Source organism: Ruditapes philippinarum, unplaced genomic scaffold, assembly GCF_026571515.1.
Source record: "Ruditapes philippinarum isolate M1 unplaced genomic scaffold, ASM2657151v2 ctg1884_1_1_1_1, whole genome shotgun sequence".
Classification (NCBI taxonomy): Eukaryota; Metazoa; Mollusca; class Bivalvia; order Venerida; family Veneridae; genus Ruditapes; species Ruditapes philippinarum.
This window is the reverse complement of record NW_026854812.1, coordinates 47,844-70,863: the sequence shown is the minus strand read 5'-3', so window position 1 is coordinate 70,863 and position 23,020 is coordinate 47,844. Positions and strand designations below refer to the sequence as shown.

Genomic DNA, 23,020 nt, shown 5'->3' with positions numbered 1-23,020 from the left:
ATTGGTTCATTTTTGCCGGGGTTTCATATTGTGACAACAGGGAACGTGCTTTTATGTTTGACTATGATACAAAAGAGAAAGAACACCAAAACACTCGGCAATCTGATTAATACTCGGGGGCTACGCCCCCTCGTACAAATCAGATAGCCTCGTGTTTCGGTGCTCTTTCTATTACTTATTTTCTAAATGCATGATATGAAAAATTACTAATAAATTTTGAATTATTGATTTGTTGATTGCAGAATTATATATTTCAATCATTTACTTAAAGAATTGAATTAACCAAATGAATTGAATGTACTTATGTTCATCCTTTGTTATTGTTTTTCTTTTAATATGACACATCACAAACAAAGTCGTGCACTGTTTATTTGGTTATCTGTATACACTTTTTTTCCCTCTGTACATACAGTTATTAATACCAGTGAATTAAGAAAATTTGGTTTTGTTATACATGTGAATACTGACACATGTAATAAACGGTGTGTATTTTACATGAATAATGGTCAACCTGCCCGTTGAACTCATTTGTCACCTTCAGATTTTATATGTAAATTATGAAAATGCTAAATGTATTTACATAAACTGGACAATATTAGTGTTTGGGTATTGAAACGTATATATAACATTCTCGATATCTTTCTTTTTTCTTATTTTTTTCGCACCGAAATTATTTTCATTTAAGTGTTAAAAGATGAAAAAGATATAAAAGATTCTACATTCTGGAAACAAGTTTATAAGCGTGTTACGTTATAAAATAGCTGGAAGTATGATCTTGAAAGACTAAATGAACTATGAATATGTAAAAACTGTGGGCTAAAGTCCGTTCATACCAAGAGGATATTAATAATTTGTCACGTGATTCTAGACAAATACTAAGTGAGCACTTTAATTGGCAATTAATATATGCTATACGTCAAGTATAAGAATGTAGTTACATGCGGTCTGCTTTGTTATACTTTAAACTGAACTTTTAACTCATAAATTAACTGCTACTCCATTGTAAGAGTAAGATAAAATAAGTGTTAACAAAAGATGATGGAAATTTTACATATGAAAACAAATTGGATTATTTTTATTTCTTTGATACTACTGTTGCCGATATGTACATGTGCTCTACAAGGCAATGAGTCAGGTAATTTTAATTAGTAATTACTATAATAATGATAAAACTGGCTTGAATTTATGCTTTTTTTTCCACTTTATGTGATACAAAACACAATATATCACATTATTTTAAGACCTCATATGTAATGTCAGTACATGTATTTCAATTATACTATAATAATGTCTTTATTAACAGAAATGGTTTAAATTCTCATTATTATTATAAACATAATTTATTCTTAGGTAATTTAAAGATAGTATGAAATCTTTAGAAAATGCATGATAAAATAGACTGTTCAAAGATGGTATATGGTCAATGTGGAGATTATCGGAATGGTGTCATATCAATATTGGCTTTTAATATTAACAACTTTCATTGTTTTATATAATATAAATGACACGAATTCCTCTTTTAGATATTGTAATCTTTTACCACGCATGGTTCGGTTCTAAAGTAGCTAAGATCATGGTAGGGCAGATTGCTAAAAGAGAGAGTTTTTTTGTTCGGAAGGAGAATGTGTTTCTCATCAATACAGCAGGTGGATTTGATCCCTTCATACAAATTCCGGAGTCTGTGAAGAGGTGTAATTAATACGACGGTTGCACCAGTACATGATAACATGTTATTTGATCTCGTCAGAACGTGATGTGGAATTCCCTTATTTTTATCAAAGTAAATAGCAATGCTTTTTAAAAACAGTTTTAGTCATTAAAAGTATCAAAATGCATCAAGTAGAGAAATTGAGGGAAAATGCCAAAAAAAAAAAGAACAACAACAAACAAACAAACAAACAAATAATAATAATAATAATAATAATAATAATAATAATAATGATGATAATGATGATGATGATGATGATAATAATTATGATGATGATGATGATGATAATAATAATAATAATAATAATAATAATAATAATAATAATAATAATAATAATAAAATACTGAAACGTTAAAATATATAGATATATAACGTAAATAACGGTTAAGTAGTTTTGTCGCCTGTATATCTAAACCTGTCATGTTGAATGTAAGAAACATTGCTAAATTATCACCACCAAACTTATGTAGCATCACAAGTGGTTTGAACGATATGCGGCACTGCGTTTGGAGTGAGTCTGAAATAAATAAATGATTCAATTAGAATAAATAGGTGAAGTCTCAGATGATTTACTTATTCATATGTGAGAATCCGTACGTTATAAAATAGTTATGGTAATAAAAATGTTGTAAATTCTCAACAATATAAACACACTATTTGCTATGCTTTGGTATGAATTAGACAAACGAACTTTAACCATATATAATGTTTATTGCCGAGTGAAATTTATAACACAGATATGCTCTTTCTTTATAAACTACAATCGCAATTAACATGCTCTCGTTGTAACATACGTGACGAAACATCAAATTAATCTACTAAACCTTATAAATATCTAAGAAATGTAAAATGAAATGTGTCCTGTATCATGCAGGTTGAAACCTTTCGAAATAATAAATTAAATGGAAAATATGTAATCTGAATCTTTTTTGCCACATTACTCGTATTTTACGAACAAGTGTTTGCCTTTAAAGCTAACAATTATTTTATATTTACATTATACCTCTTAAATGACCATCGTCAAATATCATCGATGCGGTTCAAAATGAAGGTAAATATTAACAAAATTAGAATGTTTACAGTAATTGTATATTCCGTAACAATTATGACCTGTCGCGTAATAGTGTTTTTATAGAAATAAATTTGTTCAGGAGCCTTTAGCCTGAAGTTTACAAAATACTTTAAGCATAAGTTCAATACAAAATTGCAATGTGATGATAAAAACAGCAGACAAGTATTCATACGTCGTAAATCAATACTAATTCACTTTTCTGTTCATAAATTCATATGGAAAAATATGTGTAGATAAATTTCCTAGTGAAACGATGGAATATTGTGATTTCATTTTTTTTTTAAATTTGGGTTATCTTTATAGGGGTAATTACAATGTAACACTTTTAGGTCATTTATGTTCATTTAAATATTTGCATTTAATGTTTAATTTTATAAAGTGCAAGGTTTAATTATGAATAAACGTTTTATAAAAGCCTAAGATTCTACGTGAAAGAGAGTAGTATTTTTGTTAAAGAAAAGAAGCAACTTATATTCTTGAAGGATTCTTAGCAGTTAATCAAGTCATGTTTAGATTATAGAATATCTGGTTGAAGTTTACAGGAAGTATATTGTAAACAGAAATTTTACTCAAAGATAATGATGATAGCATTATTAGGTGTATATGAAACCTATTCATTCTTTTAAGTTGAAAATCTGAAGAAATTAGGTTCTATACCTTAATCGTTATCACTGTTGTATATTTATATTTTTCGTTACATGGCCTTATCTCCGAATACAAATTTGAAATGACTATACAGTAAACGTTGAATCGTTAAATGACAATGTTTTATTAACCATGTAAGAAGCAGAGGTAAAACATTTCTATCCGATCGTAAAAAAGAGATTTATAAAAACGAACTTATTAATCAATTCTCACGACGCTAAATATCATAAATGAACTTGGTTTGCAACGGTCGCATGAATAGAAACATTTCCGTCAGCAGAAACTGCAATATTGTCAGTTGGAAATGTAATAATTCGCAATAGTTTTTATTTCTTATGCTGAATAGTAACAGAATTATGCAAGGAAACTAGCTATACTCTTGCATTGCCTTGACATGTATCGTAAAATCCATGTTTTTGTACCATTATCAATTATTTCAGTAAAAACGAGATGTAACATTTTAAATATAAAACTGGAGTGTTTTTATGTTGATACTTATTGTGTTACATTAATTGAAAAGGTCAGAGAAAATAACACCAAGTTTGCGATTTCTAACATCATTGCCAGTCTAAACCTGTCGTGACAATGTAACGCCAATGCGTTAAAACATGTTTAAAAAATAATTATATAGCAACACATTATAATTATATGTGTGTTAAAAATGTAAAAAATAAGTAGGTTTCATAAATACAACAAATATCTTAATAGAAAAAAGGTCAATCTGCCAATTGAATCCATTTGGCAATAATATGTATGACATAATATTGGTAATTTCAGTGATTGTTAAGCAGAATAAAGGCTGCTTCCCCTAGACCAAAATAGATATATTTCCCCTAAAATGCTATAATGTCCCCTGTAATGCCCTGTGCACATTCTTCACCAGAACCATGACTAAACAGCAGCTGACTTAAATCAAATAGTTGACTGAAAGACAGTTATCCCTATAGATATCCACTGCTATGTCCACATCGTGTTAAACTGAAATGAAAATGAAAGTTTAAAAAAATATGTGGGTAAATTCCATTCATAACAACCCTTTCTTAACTTTAATAAAATCAAACAAATAAAATAATACATTTTGAGGGGTGTTTTTAAGTCTCTTGATGCAACAGCACAACGCAATTACTTTTTGTGCGATTGTCAAGTGTTGTTGTAAGTATGTACTATTAATTGGCACTTAATTCATGTATGATTTTCAGTAAGTGAATAGTGCATGAAGAGTATTTTGTTATAATTCAGACATTTCACTAGCTTAGTAACACAAATTACGTTAAATTGTTTGGCTTGTAAAAATTAATTAAATGTCACACATAAAAGTAAACAATCAAAGTATTAAAACTCAAAGAGACGTGGATTATTTTTGCTTCGACCCATCTAAAAAGTACGAGAATGGTTTTAATCGTTACTTTTATGTTTAATTTTTTGTGTTATAGCACTATCATTTTACCATAACAACAGCACCGTACAGCATCTATTCATCAATTACATTATTACTGTTGTTCCCTTTCGCTGTTTGGAAAGATGACAATATATAAGTATAATTATAAATGAGCATATTTATTTCTACATTTTCTCTTAATATTAAAACATATACCAAGTTCAAATTCAATACATGAGCAGTTCTTGTGAAACAGATGGCAATGATCAGTTACATGCGGATGTACATTGTAATAGAAGACATTTTATGTGTTTTTGCTTTACTTGAATACTTTATAATACCACCTCGTTTTGACTCCACAGTTGTTCATACCATGGTATATATCAAATTGCTGAGAATACTTTTTTTCACAATAAATGTGTTTCCCATTATTCCTACAGGTGTAATTGATCTCTTGATAAAAGTCTAAAGTCTTAGAAGACGTTTATATGAATAAATATGATACATAGTTAGAGCCAAGACATACTATGATAATATGTTCTTTGATCTTAAAGACTGAATTTGATCAAATATATGTATTCTCTGCGGGAAAGACAAACGTTTCTAAGACATTAGAAATCCGTTATTGTTACCGAAAGAAATAAACTCAATGTACATATAACTTGAGTGTTAGAAAACTAATGCAAATAACACTGAGATAGAATATTCTGAGTGAGCCATATCTGCTCTGTTGTTATAAAAATATTTATTGTAAGATCTTGATTCCTGTATCAAGATCTGTAATAAAACCAATCCGCGATAGAAGTAATAGTAGAGGCAATAAGTAAAAGTCAAACTTATTTGACGCAATGTTTTATACATGTATCTGGTGATACTTTTGTTTAGGTCAGTATCCACACTCGCACAAAGCAATTTGAACGCCATTTTGTAACTAGTATAAGTTGAAACATAGTTTGACTTCCCAGAACATGACACATTTTGGAACTTTTACAGAAGAAAATGTGTTTCAGAGCTTTCGATTCGAATTCTGAATTATTCCGACAGTTTACAGTGCGAAATGAGCGCGCCCTTGTTGTCTAAATGGTAATCTTATGCACGTGTATGCAATATAATAATGGTTTAAACTTCATTTTCACAAAACCAACATAATTTTTTTCTACTTATTTTATTCACAATTACACACCTCCTCTATTGTTTGTGACAGGTCTATATTTTTCGGAAAGACCTGTTTAAACAAAAGAATTCCGTTATGAGGTCTATCTTTTGCACGTGCACAGGTCTGTTCTACTCAGACAGACCCGGTCATGAAATACACGTGAAAAAATAGACCTACCAATGTGCAGACAAAGAAAACATGAAATGCAATCAAAAAATGAATATTGAAATAAATTGTAAACGATTGTGATAATGATCCTGTCTTACAAAATCGGGATATATTTTTAAACAAGATAATGTTTATTGAGTGCACTGAGCAATTATTCCAGCATCCTTATATCAAATCGTGGAATAAAAATAATGGATAGCATATCAAAGTTAGGACACATTTAATATTCACTTGAATGCGTCATTTTTCAAAGTAATAGTAATCTTAGTGGTTCTTCTGTCACTAAGTTCACAATCTAACAAAATGGACGCTTCAAGTTCAATGAAACTATATAGCAGAAAGCACAGCATACTTTGCTTATTACGATTTCAAAATGTTAATCAAGTTATTAGTGATTTAGTATATATAACTTAATGATGAACGATCATTCAATTATAGAACTCTTTATAATCTGCTATATAAAATAATTAAAATTTCGGTTCATGTATCTCCCATTTGCCAACAATATACATATGTAGGTCTTTCGTGGTCTGCTAGATATCCGGACAATTGACCCTTAGACATTTGCCCTCTTTTTGCAGTGGCGGTCACTTGCCCCCTCATATCTTTGAGGCGGACATTAAACCCCCTCCTTGTTTTAAAAATGTTAAAATATTTTATTGTTGAATTGTTTGGTACCAAAAATTCATCGCCTATTGTCGAAATTACATTGTACTTAAATACTCTCGCGCAAATTTGTGAAAGTCAAAAAAGCATCCATAAATAAATTAACTGTAAAAATCTATACACGAGATGACCTCTGACAAGTGACAAGTCACAACAGCAAAAACAAAAAGGCAAGCGTCCGGGAGGGGGGTGGGGCAACTGTCCGAGGGAAAATGTCTTAGAATCTGCATTGTCTGATCAACATAATTGTTCATTCTTTTACAGACCTATTCACTTTATTATTGACAATTTCACATTTAGCTTTTTTGATTATTATTTAAAAGGGAAGAGCAAAGTTAAATGCAAAATATATATTGTTGTTAGGCAGAACGTTGATAAAAGCTTACCTGTAAATGCGTTGTGTTAAAAATAATATGTGTGCATCGGATCAGCCATTGCTCAAGTCAATATAGTTTTACGGTGTGTAAGTTGGATATCGGCCTCGTACATCGATCTTTCTGTTTAGGAAAGACCTGGTCACGACTTTCATGAAACACCTCGAGCGCTACGCGCTCTCGGTGTCACATGAAATTCGTGACCAGGTCTTTCCTAAACAGAAAGACCTCGTACTCGGTCGATATCCTATACATATTCATAAGCATTTTTGATAGATAATTATCATCTAGAATATGTTTCTTAGTATAAAATCATAAATAGGTGTTCACTTAAATTCAAAGGTTGCCTTATCGTGTTGTTTTTGTTAAGGTTAACCTATTCTTATTTTTCATTTCTAAAACTTTGAAGTCATGTCTCTATTCAGGAGATAACTGTTGTTGCACTAATAATAAATAAATAGTTGACCACGGCTTATCCCAACATAACATTTTAAAGACTCTTTGTTTGCATTTGAATGTGGAAATATTATCAACATTTTCAAATACTTATCTACATTTTATGACTTCCATACAGTGTCTTAAGAACCATTTCTATTAATAAATGTTTCATTCAACCATATTAAGCTTTGTTTGTTTTCATTGACACTTTAGAATAGTTTTTCAACATTTCACATTTCAAGTGCAATGCTCCATTGGTTTATTCTAGATATAAGAACAATATCATTTACAACCAAATACAAAATTAAACCAGAAATAACACCAACGTCGAGTATACATATTCTTGTCTCCATAATATAAAATCCATTTGAGCCGCGTCACGACAAAACCAACATAATGCGTTTGCGACCAGCATGGATCCAAACAGCCTGTGCATCCGCGCAGTCTGATCAGGATCCATGCTGTTCGCTATCAGTTTCTCTACTTGTTATAGGGTTTTTAAACGAACAGCATGGATCCTGATCAGACTGCGCGGATGCGCATGCTGGTCTGGATCCATGATGGTCGCAAACGCATTACGTTGGTTTTGTCATGGCGCGGCTCATTTTTTATGTAAAATTTAACTTGAACCCTTGAAGCCTTCAAAGAACGTCGCATAAATTCGAAACAAATATAAATATAAGATATATTATGATTGTAATAATGGAGATTATCTCGAGTTAGCTCAATCTGTTCATGTAAGCCATATTATTGCAGAAACCAAAATCGCAGATATTACAAAAAGAAAAAATGAGATTTTTCTTAATTCTTTTATTATTTATCATAAATGGGACGAAACGAGAAAAATATTATGAAGACAACCTTATCCCTTTCGAATGTCTGAATCTCGGACATTATTTTAAATGTAGTCACTTGGCATTACTTGTAACATCCATTTGCCAATATATTATTAAATTTAAGGAATATGAAAATTTAAAAGATATATGATATTAATACGGAACTAAGCACCTTCACCTGTGTTTATACACTTTCTTCTTAATAGAGCACGTTCTCAGGAAGGAGAATCGTTACCGTGACGAAAATATTTACTTTATACGCGTTTCTGTTTTAAAAGATATAAGTGTCTGGCAGAAGGTGAAAAACGTAATATTAATTAGTTCATATATTAGCTTTGAGTGACAGTTGCAAGCTGGTAATCAAATGTCTATTTATAGGAAATGCAATAATTGCTAGTTTGTGTAAATGTTCTTATCCAATTTCGTATATACTCAGAATGGGCGTTGTTAGGATGAAGTTTAAAAAGAAATGGACAGTGCTTGTCTTAGTCTTTGAACTGTACGTTGTTTCAAAGCATTTACGAACTTCATGAAGCAACATGTTGTTAAAACTTCAGTGTTGTTATATATTTCTATGTTTTTGTTTGGTTTTGTTTTTTGATAATTGATTCCAGCACTTTTTAGTGTTGAAGATTGAGTACCGGTCAAGTCGGTACTGGGGGATGGGAGCGATGAGGGTTCTGCACTTTTCCATTATCCTCATGTACAGTTGATTTTCATGTAATTTTATTGCGATTAATGCTTCCAAGGGATCACTCTTTCTCCAGATTTTTTGACCATTCATGTGTGCATTTCTGTACCTATAACGAAAACAGTGACATTATATGTAAGTAATCAGCTGTGAAAAATTAGGTTTACTGTAAGCGGTCAAAACCAATATAGGCAAAATAGTAAACTGATTATGATTAAATATCCCAAGGACACCAACATCTTTATGCCTTTATCATATTTACCACTAACTTTTAACCACGAATACAAATGCATTTGACATATTTGAATTAGGAGTTTATAAGACTGTTCGTATACAAGAATAGCAAAAACAAGTAAAGGGAATTGAAAAAGGAATACTTTAATCATTATACAAACTTACACAACATCTGCCAGTTCTAACACCTGTGAAGTGAACACCAAACAATGCTTTTTTTGTAATATGAATGTCAACGGTCAGCCTGTCTGTCCCGAGATTCAAAGTATATAAGTAACTGTTGATGAAATTCATCGTTATAAAGTTTAATTATTTACCTACCTATATTTTATAAAAGTACTTTTATCTACATTACAAAATAATGTAATTTCAATGTATCATAAAAATGAAACTGTGATATCGTTCGGAAGAAAGTGCAATAATATCATTTTTTATGGATTCAAAACAATGATAAAAAATGTCATGTATAGATTATAGAATGTTTTTATTTAAATTTACAGGAAGTATTATATACCAGTAAATTTGTGCAACAATTTGGAGCATGATTTCAAACGATTTGAAATTTATGAAGACAGAACAATGATGTGATTGTAAATTGATGTAATATTCGGAGTCAGCTCTTTGTAAACAATATACTCAAGTCTGTATAAGGTCTTGTCCACGTTCTGAAAGACAAATTACAATCCTTTTTAGCAATATATTTGAGTAACATTGTACCATAAAAAAGTCATACATTTTTTTCTTCCAAGCAAAATGGCCGGGTTGTAATATTTTCTCATTTCAAATGTTTCTGATAGTTTGATTTAACGCCCAGACTCCCGATGATGGAAGCAACATTACTCCGCCTACAACGAACGTGTACTGGTGATGTTGTTTGTATCCATGTTAGAAAAAGGTTGAATTTTGCCATCTGCCTGCCAAAAGCAATTTGAATTAGATTGCTATCCTTCTGTAACCTCGAGAAATGTCTCAATTAAACCGTGTGTGTTCCTTTGCCCTGACATGACAAGAACTTGATGGTGCAAGCAATGAAGAACTGAAGAAAGAATATCATTGTTATGTGATACGAAACGATTCTTAGAAATATGGTGGTTGATGAAACTTGATGTGATTATATTATACATTAAGAATATACTTTAATTTGATTCAGACAATGCGTAATCAAACCTTTTGTAGTGTAATGTCAATACTATTGTATGAGAAAGAAATGAAATAATCTTTAGAAATAATATGAATATAGTGCTTGTACTTGGTTCTAACCACAATGGGCTGGAATCTTTGGATTCTTTCATGTGAGGAAGCTATCCAGCTAGCATATGGAAAGTCGCCATATGACCTGTACTGTGTCGGTGCGACGTAAGGGTAAAATATTTGGACGTTCTACGTTAGACCACTGGAAATCAGTAGTGTTGAATGATTTGAACTGTTTTGTGATAGATGTATCTAAGGACATTAATCGATAAAACTATTATAGAAGTTAGTTCTTATACAGAAATATTAGAAAATATTACATATGCTTTAGAACGCATGTAAGGAATTATAAGTAAGATAAGTTGATAACTGCGATGTAGGTAATTGCGATGCTCTCACCGGCAAGAATGATTTAAAGTAATCCCTCTTTCCCCTTCTTCCAATATTACCAAATGAATTGTAAAACAAAACAAACTCGTCCTTGTAATATAATCTGGCAAAATACATTGGATTGCATGTATCTAAAAGTTAAAAGGTTTCATCAAAAGTGTATTCAAATAAACGTTTTTGTTAGATAGTGGCGCACAAAAATTGCTAATGTATATTGAAGATTTTGGTTTTAATAATGAATATGTATATACCTCACCTATAGAAAACGCCTTTTTAAACAAATGTCATTACTCTTCAGAATATGAAAATCCATGACGAAAACAAAAAAAGAAACCCAAATTGTGTCAGTTATCTTTTTAATGGCATTTTCACTCACCACTTTTATAAATTGTACGCCAACACCCAAATATTACATAATTTTCTTATCTTTTCTTCTTCCAGTAAATGATTTTCTGATTGAAAATCCATTTTCCCCCCACGTGATTTGAGTATTTCGTTAAGTAGCATACATGTATAAAGTTTAATAGTGTTATATATATATATATTGAAAGAAATAAAAAAGGATTTTAACTCAAATGTCCTTCGAAGGATATAAATTATGTGTTATCAAGTGTACAGCTTCACAAGACTTAGTTCAAGTTTTGTATTCAGTGATTGTTTTTATTTCATTTTAATAAATGTATCTATTCCCTACAGATTATATCAGTTACACGCACTACATGTACATTTTTACTAACACAAAAATACTATTTTCTTTTTTCTTTTATTAATTTAAAAAATACCATGCTGTTTGATTTGTACAAATTGATCTCATTCAATTTACTTTACTAGAAAACAAGAAAATTATGCTGATCAATTTCATATGCAAAACATTTTATGTATATCGATGTCTTTTTAAAAAATATTTTTCATAGCAGAATTTTGATTATTTTTCAAAATCTCTTTCACATTCTTAAATCATCTCTGAAAAACAAAATCTTCTATTAGTTTTATTTTCGATGTAAGGTCGAAACGATTCAACGGTGAAAAGGAAAAACATGATTTTTAACAGTTGTAAAACTGGCGCGCTCGTCTCTACAAAAACACATGTTCTGATATGAAAGTGTATGTTATCAAGAACACAACAGTTCAGGCATCACTGATGTTGGTTAAAAAAGAAATCAAAGAAACAACAAAGCTTAATGGCAATTAATTTATTATTAGAAAGCCTACAGAAGTGTTCTGCTATTTGGAATAATCGATAAGAAAAACAAGGATTGTTTGTTTGATATGATTTGTGTATAAAATCGGTTACTTTTCATAAATTCTGGAGAAATATCAAATTGAATGTGAAATAGAAAATTCAAGAACAAAAATGAAGTGGTCTATTTTATTGTTAATGGTGGAACTTATTTCAAGGATTAAAGGTAAGTTCGTTTGCTTACCATATTACACATACATTATGAATATTCAATACTAATTGAATACATTATTTGTTTGACATTTGCAAAAAAGTATGTTTTTGTCATGTTTTTTTTTTTGGTACCAAATATAAACATATAAATACAGTAATTTTGACTAATATAACAGTAAAATGATGTACTTGAATTTAGTAAAAATCATATATTTAAGATATTGAAACCCATTAAACCAATTTGGTTTGAGTTTCATTACAGAATAGTTCTTTTTTATATGATTCTTAATTAAAATCATTTGACTGAATTTAGATGTCTATATAGAAAATTTGCACGTTAGAAGAATTGATTATCAAAAAGTGAAGGCTAAAATTTGTAAGTTGGATCAATTCGGCATTGACAATCTGATATTACTTTTCTGTCTTTTTGATGTATTTTTAAATGTTGAATTCTGCTTCAGCCGGTGCTAGGGGGCATGGATAGCTTGCAATTGGCACAACCGTCCATTAACAGGTTCAAACCGAGTATGCAACCTTTGCTGTGTTGAACCCTCTTTAGGGGTTCTGTTTTTCTCTATTTTTAATATTTGTATTATAAAATAAAATCAATTTATTTTACTTTAACTCGGTTTAGTTTATTGCACTAACTGGCATTTAATTTTCACAAAAATATTACAAAAGACTATCATACCTTTCAGTTTTGTAATCATAATTTATTATTTTTTATAAAATGGCAACAATATTTTATAAAGATATCATATCTTACAACATTAAAAAAAACAACCACCCACATACTTTCTTTTTTTATCACGGAAACATAACAATCAATTTCATGATTCACTTTTGTATGGCGTTGCCGCCAAATGTAAAACAGAGATCTAATACATGTATCATGTTCTGATATATCAAAGCAAGGAACGAATTCTTCTTTACGTTTTTTCGTTATAACGACATGAATAGCAGAACATTTCTAAGGATCTATTATGCTTAAAGAAATGGGCAGACATCATTAGCAAAGGTTTTACATTAGTCTGTATCATAAGCATAACGACTAATTTTTTTAAACTATTTATGTAATTAATTCTCAAATTTACAGCACTATTAACACACAAAAGTTCTCATTTATGTTGTAATATAATTTATGACAAGAAATGAGGCCTAGTCTTTGAGTACTAACATGTGTTTTATCCTATTAAAATGTCATTTTAGTTACAGTTATTACTTCACCCTCTTTATGAATATCAAACAAGTACAAATATAATTTTATATTAAAATTGGTGTATATAAAGTTGATTTGTCTACAATTGGGCACATTTTCCATAAATGTTTCAAATATTAATACACACAAGTCTTGTCTCATTTAGATACTTTTATTAAACATTTCTAAGAAAAATGCGGATATAGTTCTAAGTGATTACTCGTAATTTTGAACGTTTATATGTTTATTGCTTCATAACTTTCTACAAAGTATCATTCTGCATTGCTTAAATGTGTTTTAGAAGTAAGCAATCAATAACAGCTCAAGTATGTTTTAATTAGATAGAGATTTGTTGCTAGTTAGAGGAGAGGAAAGGTTAAAACGATAATTGCACATTCTCATAATTTACATTACATTTATATATCTTTATAGAAATAAGTATTTGCCAGGTCTAATTCTCTTGAATAATGGAACAAACACTGCAACTTTTATTATGATACAATTCAGGGATGCTCAGGTAAATAATTGTTTGATACAAACGAACCATGAAATTCCAAAATCAATTACTTAATACAGGAGGAATGAAAATTACCAGGTAATATTTCAATACATACCACGTCTAATTGTTGCAGTAATTGAATACTGTCAAAATGAATTGCTATAAAAATGGAAAATATAAATATTTTGGACAAGGTGGATATGAACAAATAAAGAATGGGGAAGGTGGCTTTACTGAGGATATCCGAGAGATTAATGATTTATTAGAAAGTACAACATCTATAACGCCTCATAGCTTAAAGATTAGTAAAAACTGGGCAACAAATTACAGCACCATTTTAAACGATTTGAAACTTTAAGCATATTTTTTTAGATAGAACACTGATGCAATTGTAAATTGATGTCATATTCGGAGTCACCTCTTTGTAAACATCCCTCAAGTCTGTATTATGACTTTTCCGTGTTTTATATATCTGATAGACAAATTACAATTGTAAATCATTTTTAGCAATATATTTTAGTTACAATGAACCATTCCAAAGGAATTAATGTCAAGAGACCTCCCTCTTTACTTCAAAGTGAATTGGCCGGGTTGTTATATTTTCGCATTTAAAAAGTTTGTGATTGCTTGATTTAACAACTAGGCACCTGGTGGTAGCAAAACTACTCTGCCTGCATGTCAGTCATACAGTGAACGGGTACTGGTAATGTTGTTTGTATCCATGTTAGAAAAAAGGTTGTATTTTGCCATCTGACTGTCAAATATAATTTGAATTAGCTTGCTATCTTCTGTTACCTCAAGGAATGTCTCAATTAACCATGTGTGTTCCTTTGCTCTGACAGGACAAGACTTTCATGGTTTAAGCACATAAGAACTGAAAAAAGAAAATCACTGTTATGTAATAAGAAATGTCAAACAGTAATTAGAAATGTGATGAAGAGAAAACACGATGTCATAATTTTATGCATTAAGTTTGTACTTTAATTGATTCAGACAACGCGTAATCAAACCATTTAAATGTAATGTCAATGATATTGTTTGAGAATTGAAATAACCTTTAGTTCGTAATCGTTTACGTAAGGAATAATATAAATATATTGATTGTACCTGGTTCTGACCACAGTAGACTGAAATCTTTGGATTCTTTCATGTGAGGAAGCTATCCAGCGAGCATATGGAAAGTCGTCATATGACATCTACTGTGTCTGTTGTAATCGAAAAAGTATTTGGAAGTTCTATATAAGACCACTGGAAATCCGTACAGTCGAGTAATTTGCACTGTTTATGTGATAAATGTTAGTAATGTCCTTTCTTTGTAAATTCTTATTGAATTCAGTTCTAGTTCTTAAACACAAATATAGAACCAGTATTATGTCTGCTTTAGCAGACATTACTGTCAGGAACTTCTTTTGAATAAAGCCAGCAAAACATGCTTTTCTCAGGTAACAATTAACAAAACTTCAAATGGACGTCTCTGTTTTTAATTAACTCAGGCAACATATCAAATATAAGCAAAATCAAATATTAGTAAGATAAGTGGATAACTCTGATGTAGCTAATAGCGATACTTTCATCGGAAAGAAACATTAAATGTTATCCCCCCTTTTGCCCCTTTCCCAGTATTGCCAATTCAATTGTAAGTCCTTGTTTGATTGCATGAATTTTTCAGTAAAAGGTTTCATCAAAAGTGTATTCAAATAAACGTATTGTTAATGTATATTGAAGGATTTTGTTTAAATGATGAGTATGCATATTCCTCATCTTTGGAAAACGCCTTTTAAACAAATGCTATTCTCATCAGAATATGAAAAATTTCCATGACGAAAACAAAAAGAGAAACCCATATTATGTCAGTTATCTTTTTAATGGTATTTTCACTTACTACCTTTTTATATCTTGTACGCCAACACCTAAATATTACATGATTTTCTTATCACTTCCAGTAAATTATTTTTTGATTGAAAATCCATTTTTCCCATGTGATTTGGGTATTAGTTAAACCAACGGAAAAAGTAACATACATGTTTAAAGTTTGACAGTGTTATATATATATATATTTCAAGAAATAAAAAATAGTTTAACTCAAATGTCCTTTAAAGTATATAATAAATATTGTTTTGTCAAGGGTACAGCTTTACAAGTTCAAGTTTTGTATTCAGTGATTAATTTTCATTTCAGATTGATAAATTGATCTATTGCCTGCAAATTGTATCAGTAACACGTACTACATGTACATTTTTACTTACACAAAAATACTTTGTTGTTTTTACTTTTGTCAGTTGAAAAATTTCCGTGCTGTTTGATTTGTACAAATTGATCTCAATTAATTTACTTTACAAGAAATCAAGAAAATTATCAATTTTAATGTGCAAAACATTTTCTGTATATCGATGTCTTTTTAAAAAATATTTTTCAAAATAGAATTTGATTATTTTTCAAAATCTCTTTCACATTCTCAAATCATCTCTAAAATACAAAATCTTCTGTTAGATTTTTTTTTTCGATGTAAGGTCGAAACGATTCAACGGTGAAAAAGAAAAACATGATTTTTAACAGTTGTAAAACTGGCGCGCGCGTCTCTACAAAAACACATGTTCTGATATGAAAGTGTATGTTATCAAGAACACAACAGTTCAGGCATCACTGATGTTGGTTAAAAAAGAAATCAAAGAAACGACAAAGCTTAATGGCAATTAATTTATTATGAGAAAGCCTACAGAAGTGTTCTGTTATTTGGAAAAATCGATAAGAAAAATAAGGAATAGGGCTGATATGACTTGTGTATCAAATCAGTTACTTTTATAAATTCTGGAGAAATTTCAATATGAAATAGAAGAATCAAGAACAAACATGAAATGGTTTATTTTATTGTTATTGCTGGAGCGTATTTCAGGGATTAAAGGTAGGTTCTTTTGATTATCGTTTTACACGTACAAAGTAAATATTCAATTACTTATATGAAATTTGCAATGTTTGGCAAAAGTTTTCTGTTTGCTTGGGTTTTTTTAACTAAAATATATAGAAACACAGTAATTTTGGACTAATATTACAGTAAAATGATGTACTTAAATTTAGTAAGAATCATTTAAATAAGATATCAAAAATCCATTAAACCAATTTGGTTTGAGTTTCATTACAGAAAAGTTCCTTTTTATATTATTCCTAATTAAATCATTTGAATTAATTAGATAACTATATAGAAAATTTGCACGTAAGAAGAATATATTAAAGACAAGCAAAATTAAACTTAAAGTTTGTAAATTGGATCAATTCTACATTGAAAATCTATAATTCCTTTTCTGTCTTTTGGATGTACTGTTCAGTATTAAATTCTGCCGGTGCTAGGGAGCGAGGACGGTAGCTTGCAATATGCAATCCCGTCCATGAACAGGCTCAAGCCGAGCTTGCAACATTTGCCGTGTTAGGCCTTCTTTTAGGATTCTGTTTTTCTCTATTTTAAAATTTTAATTATGAAACAAAATGAATTAATTTTACTTTTAATTGGTTAAGTTTATTGAACTTAATGGTATTTATTTTTCACAAAAAATATTATAAAAGACTATCAGACATTTCAGTATCGTTATCATGGATCATTAATTTATATAAAATGGCAACAATTTTTAAAAAAAGATATCATAACTTAAAACATTTAAAAAACCACCCACATACTTCTTTTTGTTTTTTATCACGGAAACATAACCATCAATTTCATGGTTCACTTTTGTATGGCATTGCCGCCTAATGTAAAACAGAGATGTTATCTATAACTGTGTAAGATAGAACGATAGTTAGGTGGAGTTTCAGACTCACTGTCAAAGATGATTTAGATGAAAGTATAATCTGACGTTTGGAAAGAAATATCTTTACATCTTAACTTTTTAACATTTATGGATTAGAGACCGTGTTTCTCAATGCATACACAAGAAAAATATCATATTTTACATAAGCGCAGGGTCAACCAACCGTTACTGCTCTGGCCACTCCGTTCCCATGTTTACTATAATAATTTATAATTTGTGTACCTTTAAATGCAAGTATGAAGTGATGTAAACATTTGAAGAATTGTTTATAATTGTGAGGAACATGACTAAGAGTATTGATTGAAAGTTTCCACTTACTTTAAGTCTACAAAAAGCTCTCATTACCCATGTATCAGTTTGATAAATATGATGAAGAAAATGTATTATAATTTTAAATTTTTAAGATGTTATTCATAGATCTGAATCTAATACATGTTTTACGAATTCTTCTTTGCGTTTCTTGTTATCACGACATGAAAAGCAGATAACGAACATTTCTAAGGATCTATTTTGCTTAAAGAAATGCGCAGACATCATTAGCATGGGTCTAACATTAGTCTATATCATTAGCATTACGACTAATTTATTTAAGCATGTATGTAATTAATTCAAATTTACAGCAGTTTTTACACACAAAAGAGTCCTCATTAATGTTGTAATATAATTTATGCCTAGTCTTTGAGTACTAACATGTGTTTTATCCCATTAAAATGTCATTTTCATTTTTTCATAAACTGGTAAATCCAGTTATTACTTTACTTACTTTAAGAATATCAAACAAGTACAAATATAAAATTTTATATTAAAACTGGTCTTTATAAAGATGATTTGTCTACAATTGGGCACATTTTCCATAAATGTTTCAAATATTAATACACACAATAGTCTTGTCTCATTTAGATACTTTTATAAAGCTTTCCTTAGAAAAATGCTTATACAGTTCTAAGTGATTACTCGTAATTTTGAACGTTTATATGGTTATTGCTCCATAACTTTCTACAAATTATCTTTCTCCATCGCTTAAATGTGTTTTAGAATTAAGCAATTAAGAACAGCTCAAGTATATTTTAATAAGATATTGCTAGTTGGAGGAGAGAAAAGGTTGAAACGATAATTGCCCAATGTCATAATTGACATTATAAGTGTTACGATCTTATCTTTTACATTACAGTTATCTTTATAGAAATAAGTATTTATCAGGTCTGATTCTCTTAAATATTGGAACAAACACTACAACTTAAATTATGATATAATTCAGGGATGCTGAGGTAAATAATTGTTTGATACAAACGAACCATAAAATTCCAAAAACTATTACTTAATTCAACGGAAGGTATGGCAAAAACAAGGAAATATTTCAATACAAACCACGTCGTAGTTAATAGTGTTAAAATGGTTTGCAATGGAAATGGAAAATAAAAAAATATATTCTGGACAGGGTAGATCCCTCGACAGCAATGAACGAATAAAATTCGAAAAAAATCACTTCAAAAGTTGAAATCTCATATTTGGTGTTTTTTAGCGTGTTCTTGAAAGTTACTGGAAAGTGCAACATCTTGAACGACTCATAGCTTAAAGGTCAGATACAATATTGTTTTCGTAACAATGGAAAGTAAATTAGAAAATTAGCTTTTGTTTGAAAAAAATACCTGTTTGATATAAAAGATGTAAAAAGAATGAAAAAGTCTTTGAAAAACTCATCAAAACAGAAAAATTATCTTTAGTCTTTAATCCAGATGGAAACTCTGGCTTACAGCTTGACAGTAAAACACTGTGGTATATGTAACATCTTTCAATTATGCTCGTGTAACAATTAAGCCACCATCTTTGTGATATTTTAATTTATTGTTTTTCTGATAACGGTTATATTTCAGATAGATTTTGTTTAAATACGTATTCATGAAAAGTTTTGTTTAGAAAGAAATAAATCATATCTTCCAAAAACGATATTTACTTACAAATACATACATTGTGCAAGATCTGAAAAGAAGTAATAAAAGTCTCACAAAAATCTGTCATTATTTAAGTAAGAAGTTTCAATACCGGTAATGCATTCCCGTCAGACATTTGTCGAAATTTCGGTTGTTAAACATGTAAGAATACGTGTTGGTTTTAAATATCCTTAGCAAAGCTGTTTGAATTGAAGATGAACTAAGCATTGAATTAGCTGGCATATATCATTTAAAAGGTTGTTTAAGTTATTGCGCGACCGATTAGAACATCTCGCAACAATACTGTACAGTAGTATATATATATATAGATATTTATACAGACTAACAATTTATTAATTAATCAACAACTAATTAAATCCTGTTTTCAAAATGTTTCATATAAACAACAAATGATGCGACTTGTCGTTGGTCTGATATTGTTGGTTTTTGTTGGGTCAAGCGTTAATTAAATCCCGCCACTCTTTGTTGAGCCATGTCTTCATAACATGACATTGTATGATTAGAAAATAGCAAAGAAGTATATGTAAAACTTTTAAAAACATATATAATTGTTTATTATTCTTAAAGAAAAGTGCAGGGTCTATATCATTATAATTGCTTTTTTAATAATTAACTTAAATTTATAGCAGTATTTACGCACAAAATAGTTTTCATTAATGTCTATGTTTTAAACAGTCCATGGCAAGAAATGAAATCTGGTCTTTGAGTAATAAATGTTAAGTTCTAACATGTGTTCTACCCCATTAAAATGCCATTTTATTGTCATAAACTTTACAATTAATTACCAACTTTATTCTTTTTATGAATATTATTATGATTTATTTTTGAATTTAATATTCAATTATATTATGGTCTTATATAGCACCCAAAATATAGAACTGTGTTCTGGCATAAGTTTTAAAGCCTGCGGAAATGTGTTCTGGTCTATTAAATTTTATTTCAACATTTCTTGTAACTGATAACAAATATAACTAAACAATAAGAAATGAACTTGCATTTTTTTCAGAAACACAAGTATTACTTGATATTTATAGTTAAAAAACCAGCTGTGACTTATATTGTATATTACCATCTAGGACTCATCATGGTGGATAAATAGGGAATTAAATCAAACAATAACTATTGGGTAATTATACACGGGAAGTGCTGACAATGTGTTTTAAAATAAACGATGAGTGCATATTGTCATTTATAACACAGTCTCAATTGTCAGCGTTTTTAAACATAAAAATCAATCTCTATAACTTTTTACATAGTCCCATAATAATTTTAGAAGTAAGCCATCAGTTATAGTTAAAGTATATTGTAAGGCGGGATGAGAGGTTATAAGAATTGCACAAAACCATAATGTACATTATGTTTTTTTTTATAATTTTGTATCTTTTACATTATATTTATCTTAATAGAAATAAATATCTGCCAGGTCGGATTTTCTAGAATATAATTTATAATAGTGTAGATGGAACAAAACATCCACAACTTTAACTACGATATGATGCAGGGATGCTTAGGTAAATAATTGTTTGATATAAACGAACCATGAAATTCCAAAATCAATTACTTAATTCAACGGAAGGTATGGCTAATACAAGGAAATATTTCAATACATGCCATATCTTAGTTATTGCATTATTGTGAATTCTGCCAAAACAAATTGTTATCAAATTGAAATATATTAAAGTCCTTCCGGGAGCAATAAAAATACAATAAAAAAATGTTTTGTGTAACAATGGTTAATCAACAAGCACTTATTTGAGAAAATGCTATCTTTCATAAGAAAGACCTATAGGATAAAAAGGTTTGGATTTTGTTTTATCAAAATCGAAACTTATCAAGATGGAAAAACCTGGCCCAAAACTGAATAGAAATACAGTGTGATATATACATTATATTAGATATTACTTTAGATATTCAGTTTAATGAGTGCTTAAACTTTTTTCAATAAAGTCATCATGTCTAAGATATTTTAATTACTGGTAAACCTGTGCGTGTTCTGTTCGCGGCAGTATTTCAATTGTATAATGCTTATTTTTGTATGAAACTGTTGGTTCCAAATTAATAAATTTTACTAGATATTTACTAACAACCAGGGCTTGGTAAAATTCAGAACAGGTGGTTGATGTTCACAAAATCTGTTATAAGCAAACTTTAAAGGTGTTGAAATGTTAACAAAATATATTAATACAATACGTTTTCTAAGTATTTGTCGATTAAAGCTGCCTTACTGTCAAATCTATGCAAGCCATTGCAATATCATTGCATTCATAAAAAATATGATTGTGAATGTAGCATTGCAACATAGCATTACTACATAACAATGCTATACTACATATAGACAATTATATAAATTACCGGTAGCAGGTTTTTGTGTTACTTTCCGATTTTTTCACATCATTATATATTAAAAGTATTCTTGTAAAACCAGATGCAAATAATAAATATTATATAACTAGATTATTATTAATAAAACTGTAAAACATCTGATGATGAACAATTACTTTAGTTTCGTTTATTTGTTTAACATTTCGACATTCCTGTAATTTCAATGTCATTGCTACTTATTAATTCTAAAGTGAAGTGGTGCGTAATTTGAGAAGCTGAAAAATGTGTATTTTCTCCTTTCTTCTACAGACAAATATACATGTACGAAACTTAATATGGTGCGTATTTTGACATTTGGATATTTGTTAAAGGACAAGTTGGAGTAACTGAAGCTAATTGACAATTAAGTAACAAAATTAGGACTTTTACAAGTGTTTTGTTGTTCTCTGTATTTTAGACATGAATTTCAACATGGCATTATACAAATTCGAGTATTGGTAAAATAAATTACGTTTCGCACAATAAAGTTAACTTTTTAAAAATTATCAATTATATGAACGGGCTTTCGGAGTTTCAAGTTTTGGTTTGAGTAAGTTCGTTTAACATCAAATGTAAGAAACAAATGTTTTATCATAACAATTACATATTAAACACCATCAGTCTTCTAAAAGCAAATTTTATGGAAGTTTTATCATTTTATATTTATGTAATAACTAAAGATGGTCAAAGATGGTGAAAGGCATTTCTCATGCCGATTGCCAAACCTTGAAAACATAAAAAAACACTAGGTTAATTCTTATAAAGAAAACGTAGCAATATGCTGTAAAAGCGTTAAAATTGTAGTTTTGACTTCTGCTTAACGAGATTTATATGTTATATACAAGTGTTACTCACTTATGATCAAAGACA

At 29.6% G+C, this 23,020-nt stretch overlaps 1 protein-coding gene across 5 annotated transcripts in view; it reads left to right on the top strand.

The window, feature by feature from the left end:
• The window catches only part of LOC132741141 (acetylcholine receptor subunit alpha-like 1), a 42,579-nt gene that overhangs the window by 7,390 nt on the left and 12,169 nt on the right, over window positions 1–23,020 (top strand). Inside the window, exon 1 of one of the 5 annotated variants that reach the window (XM_060729233.1) lies at window positions 909–1,135. The exons of 2 other annotated variants lie outside the window; for them this stretch is intronic. In XM_060729233.1, the coding sequence (XP_060585216.1) occupies window positions 1,036–1,135 (100 nt within the window). In that variant the 5' untranslated portion in view covers window positions 909–1,035. Of the gene's footprint in view, window positions 1–908; window positions 1,136–12,066; window positions 12,354–16,796; window positions 16,940–23,020 lie in introns of those variants that run through there. 2 more of the 5 variants (XM_060729237.1, XM_060729236.1) reach the window with 2 other exon arrangements.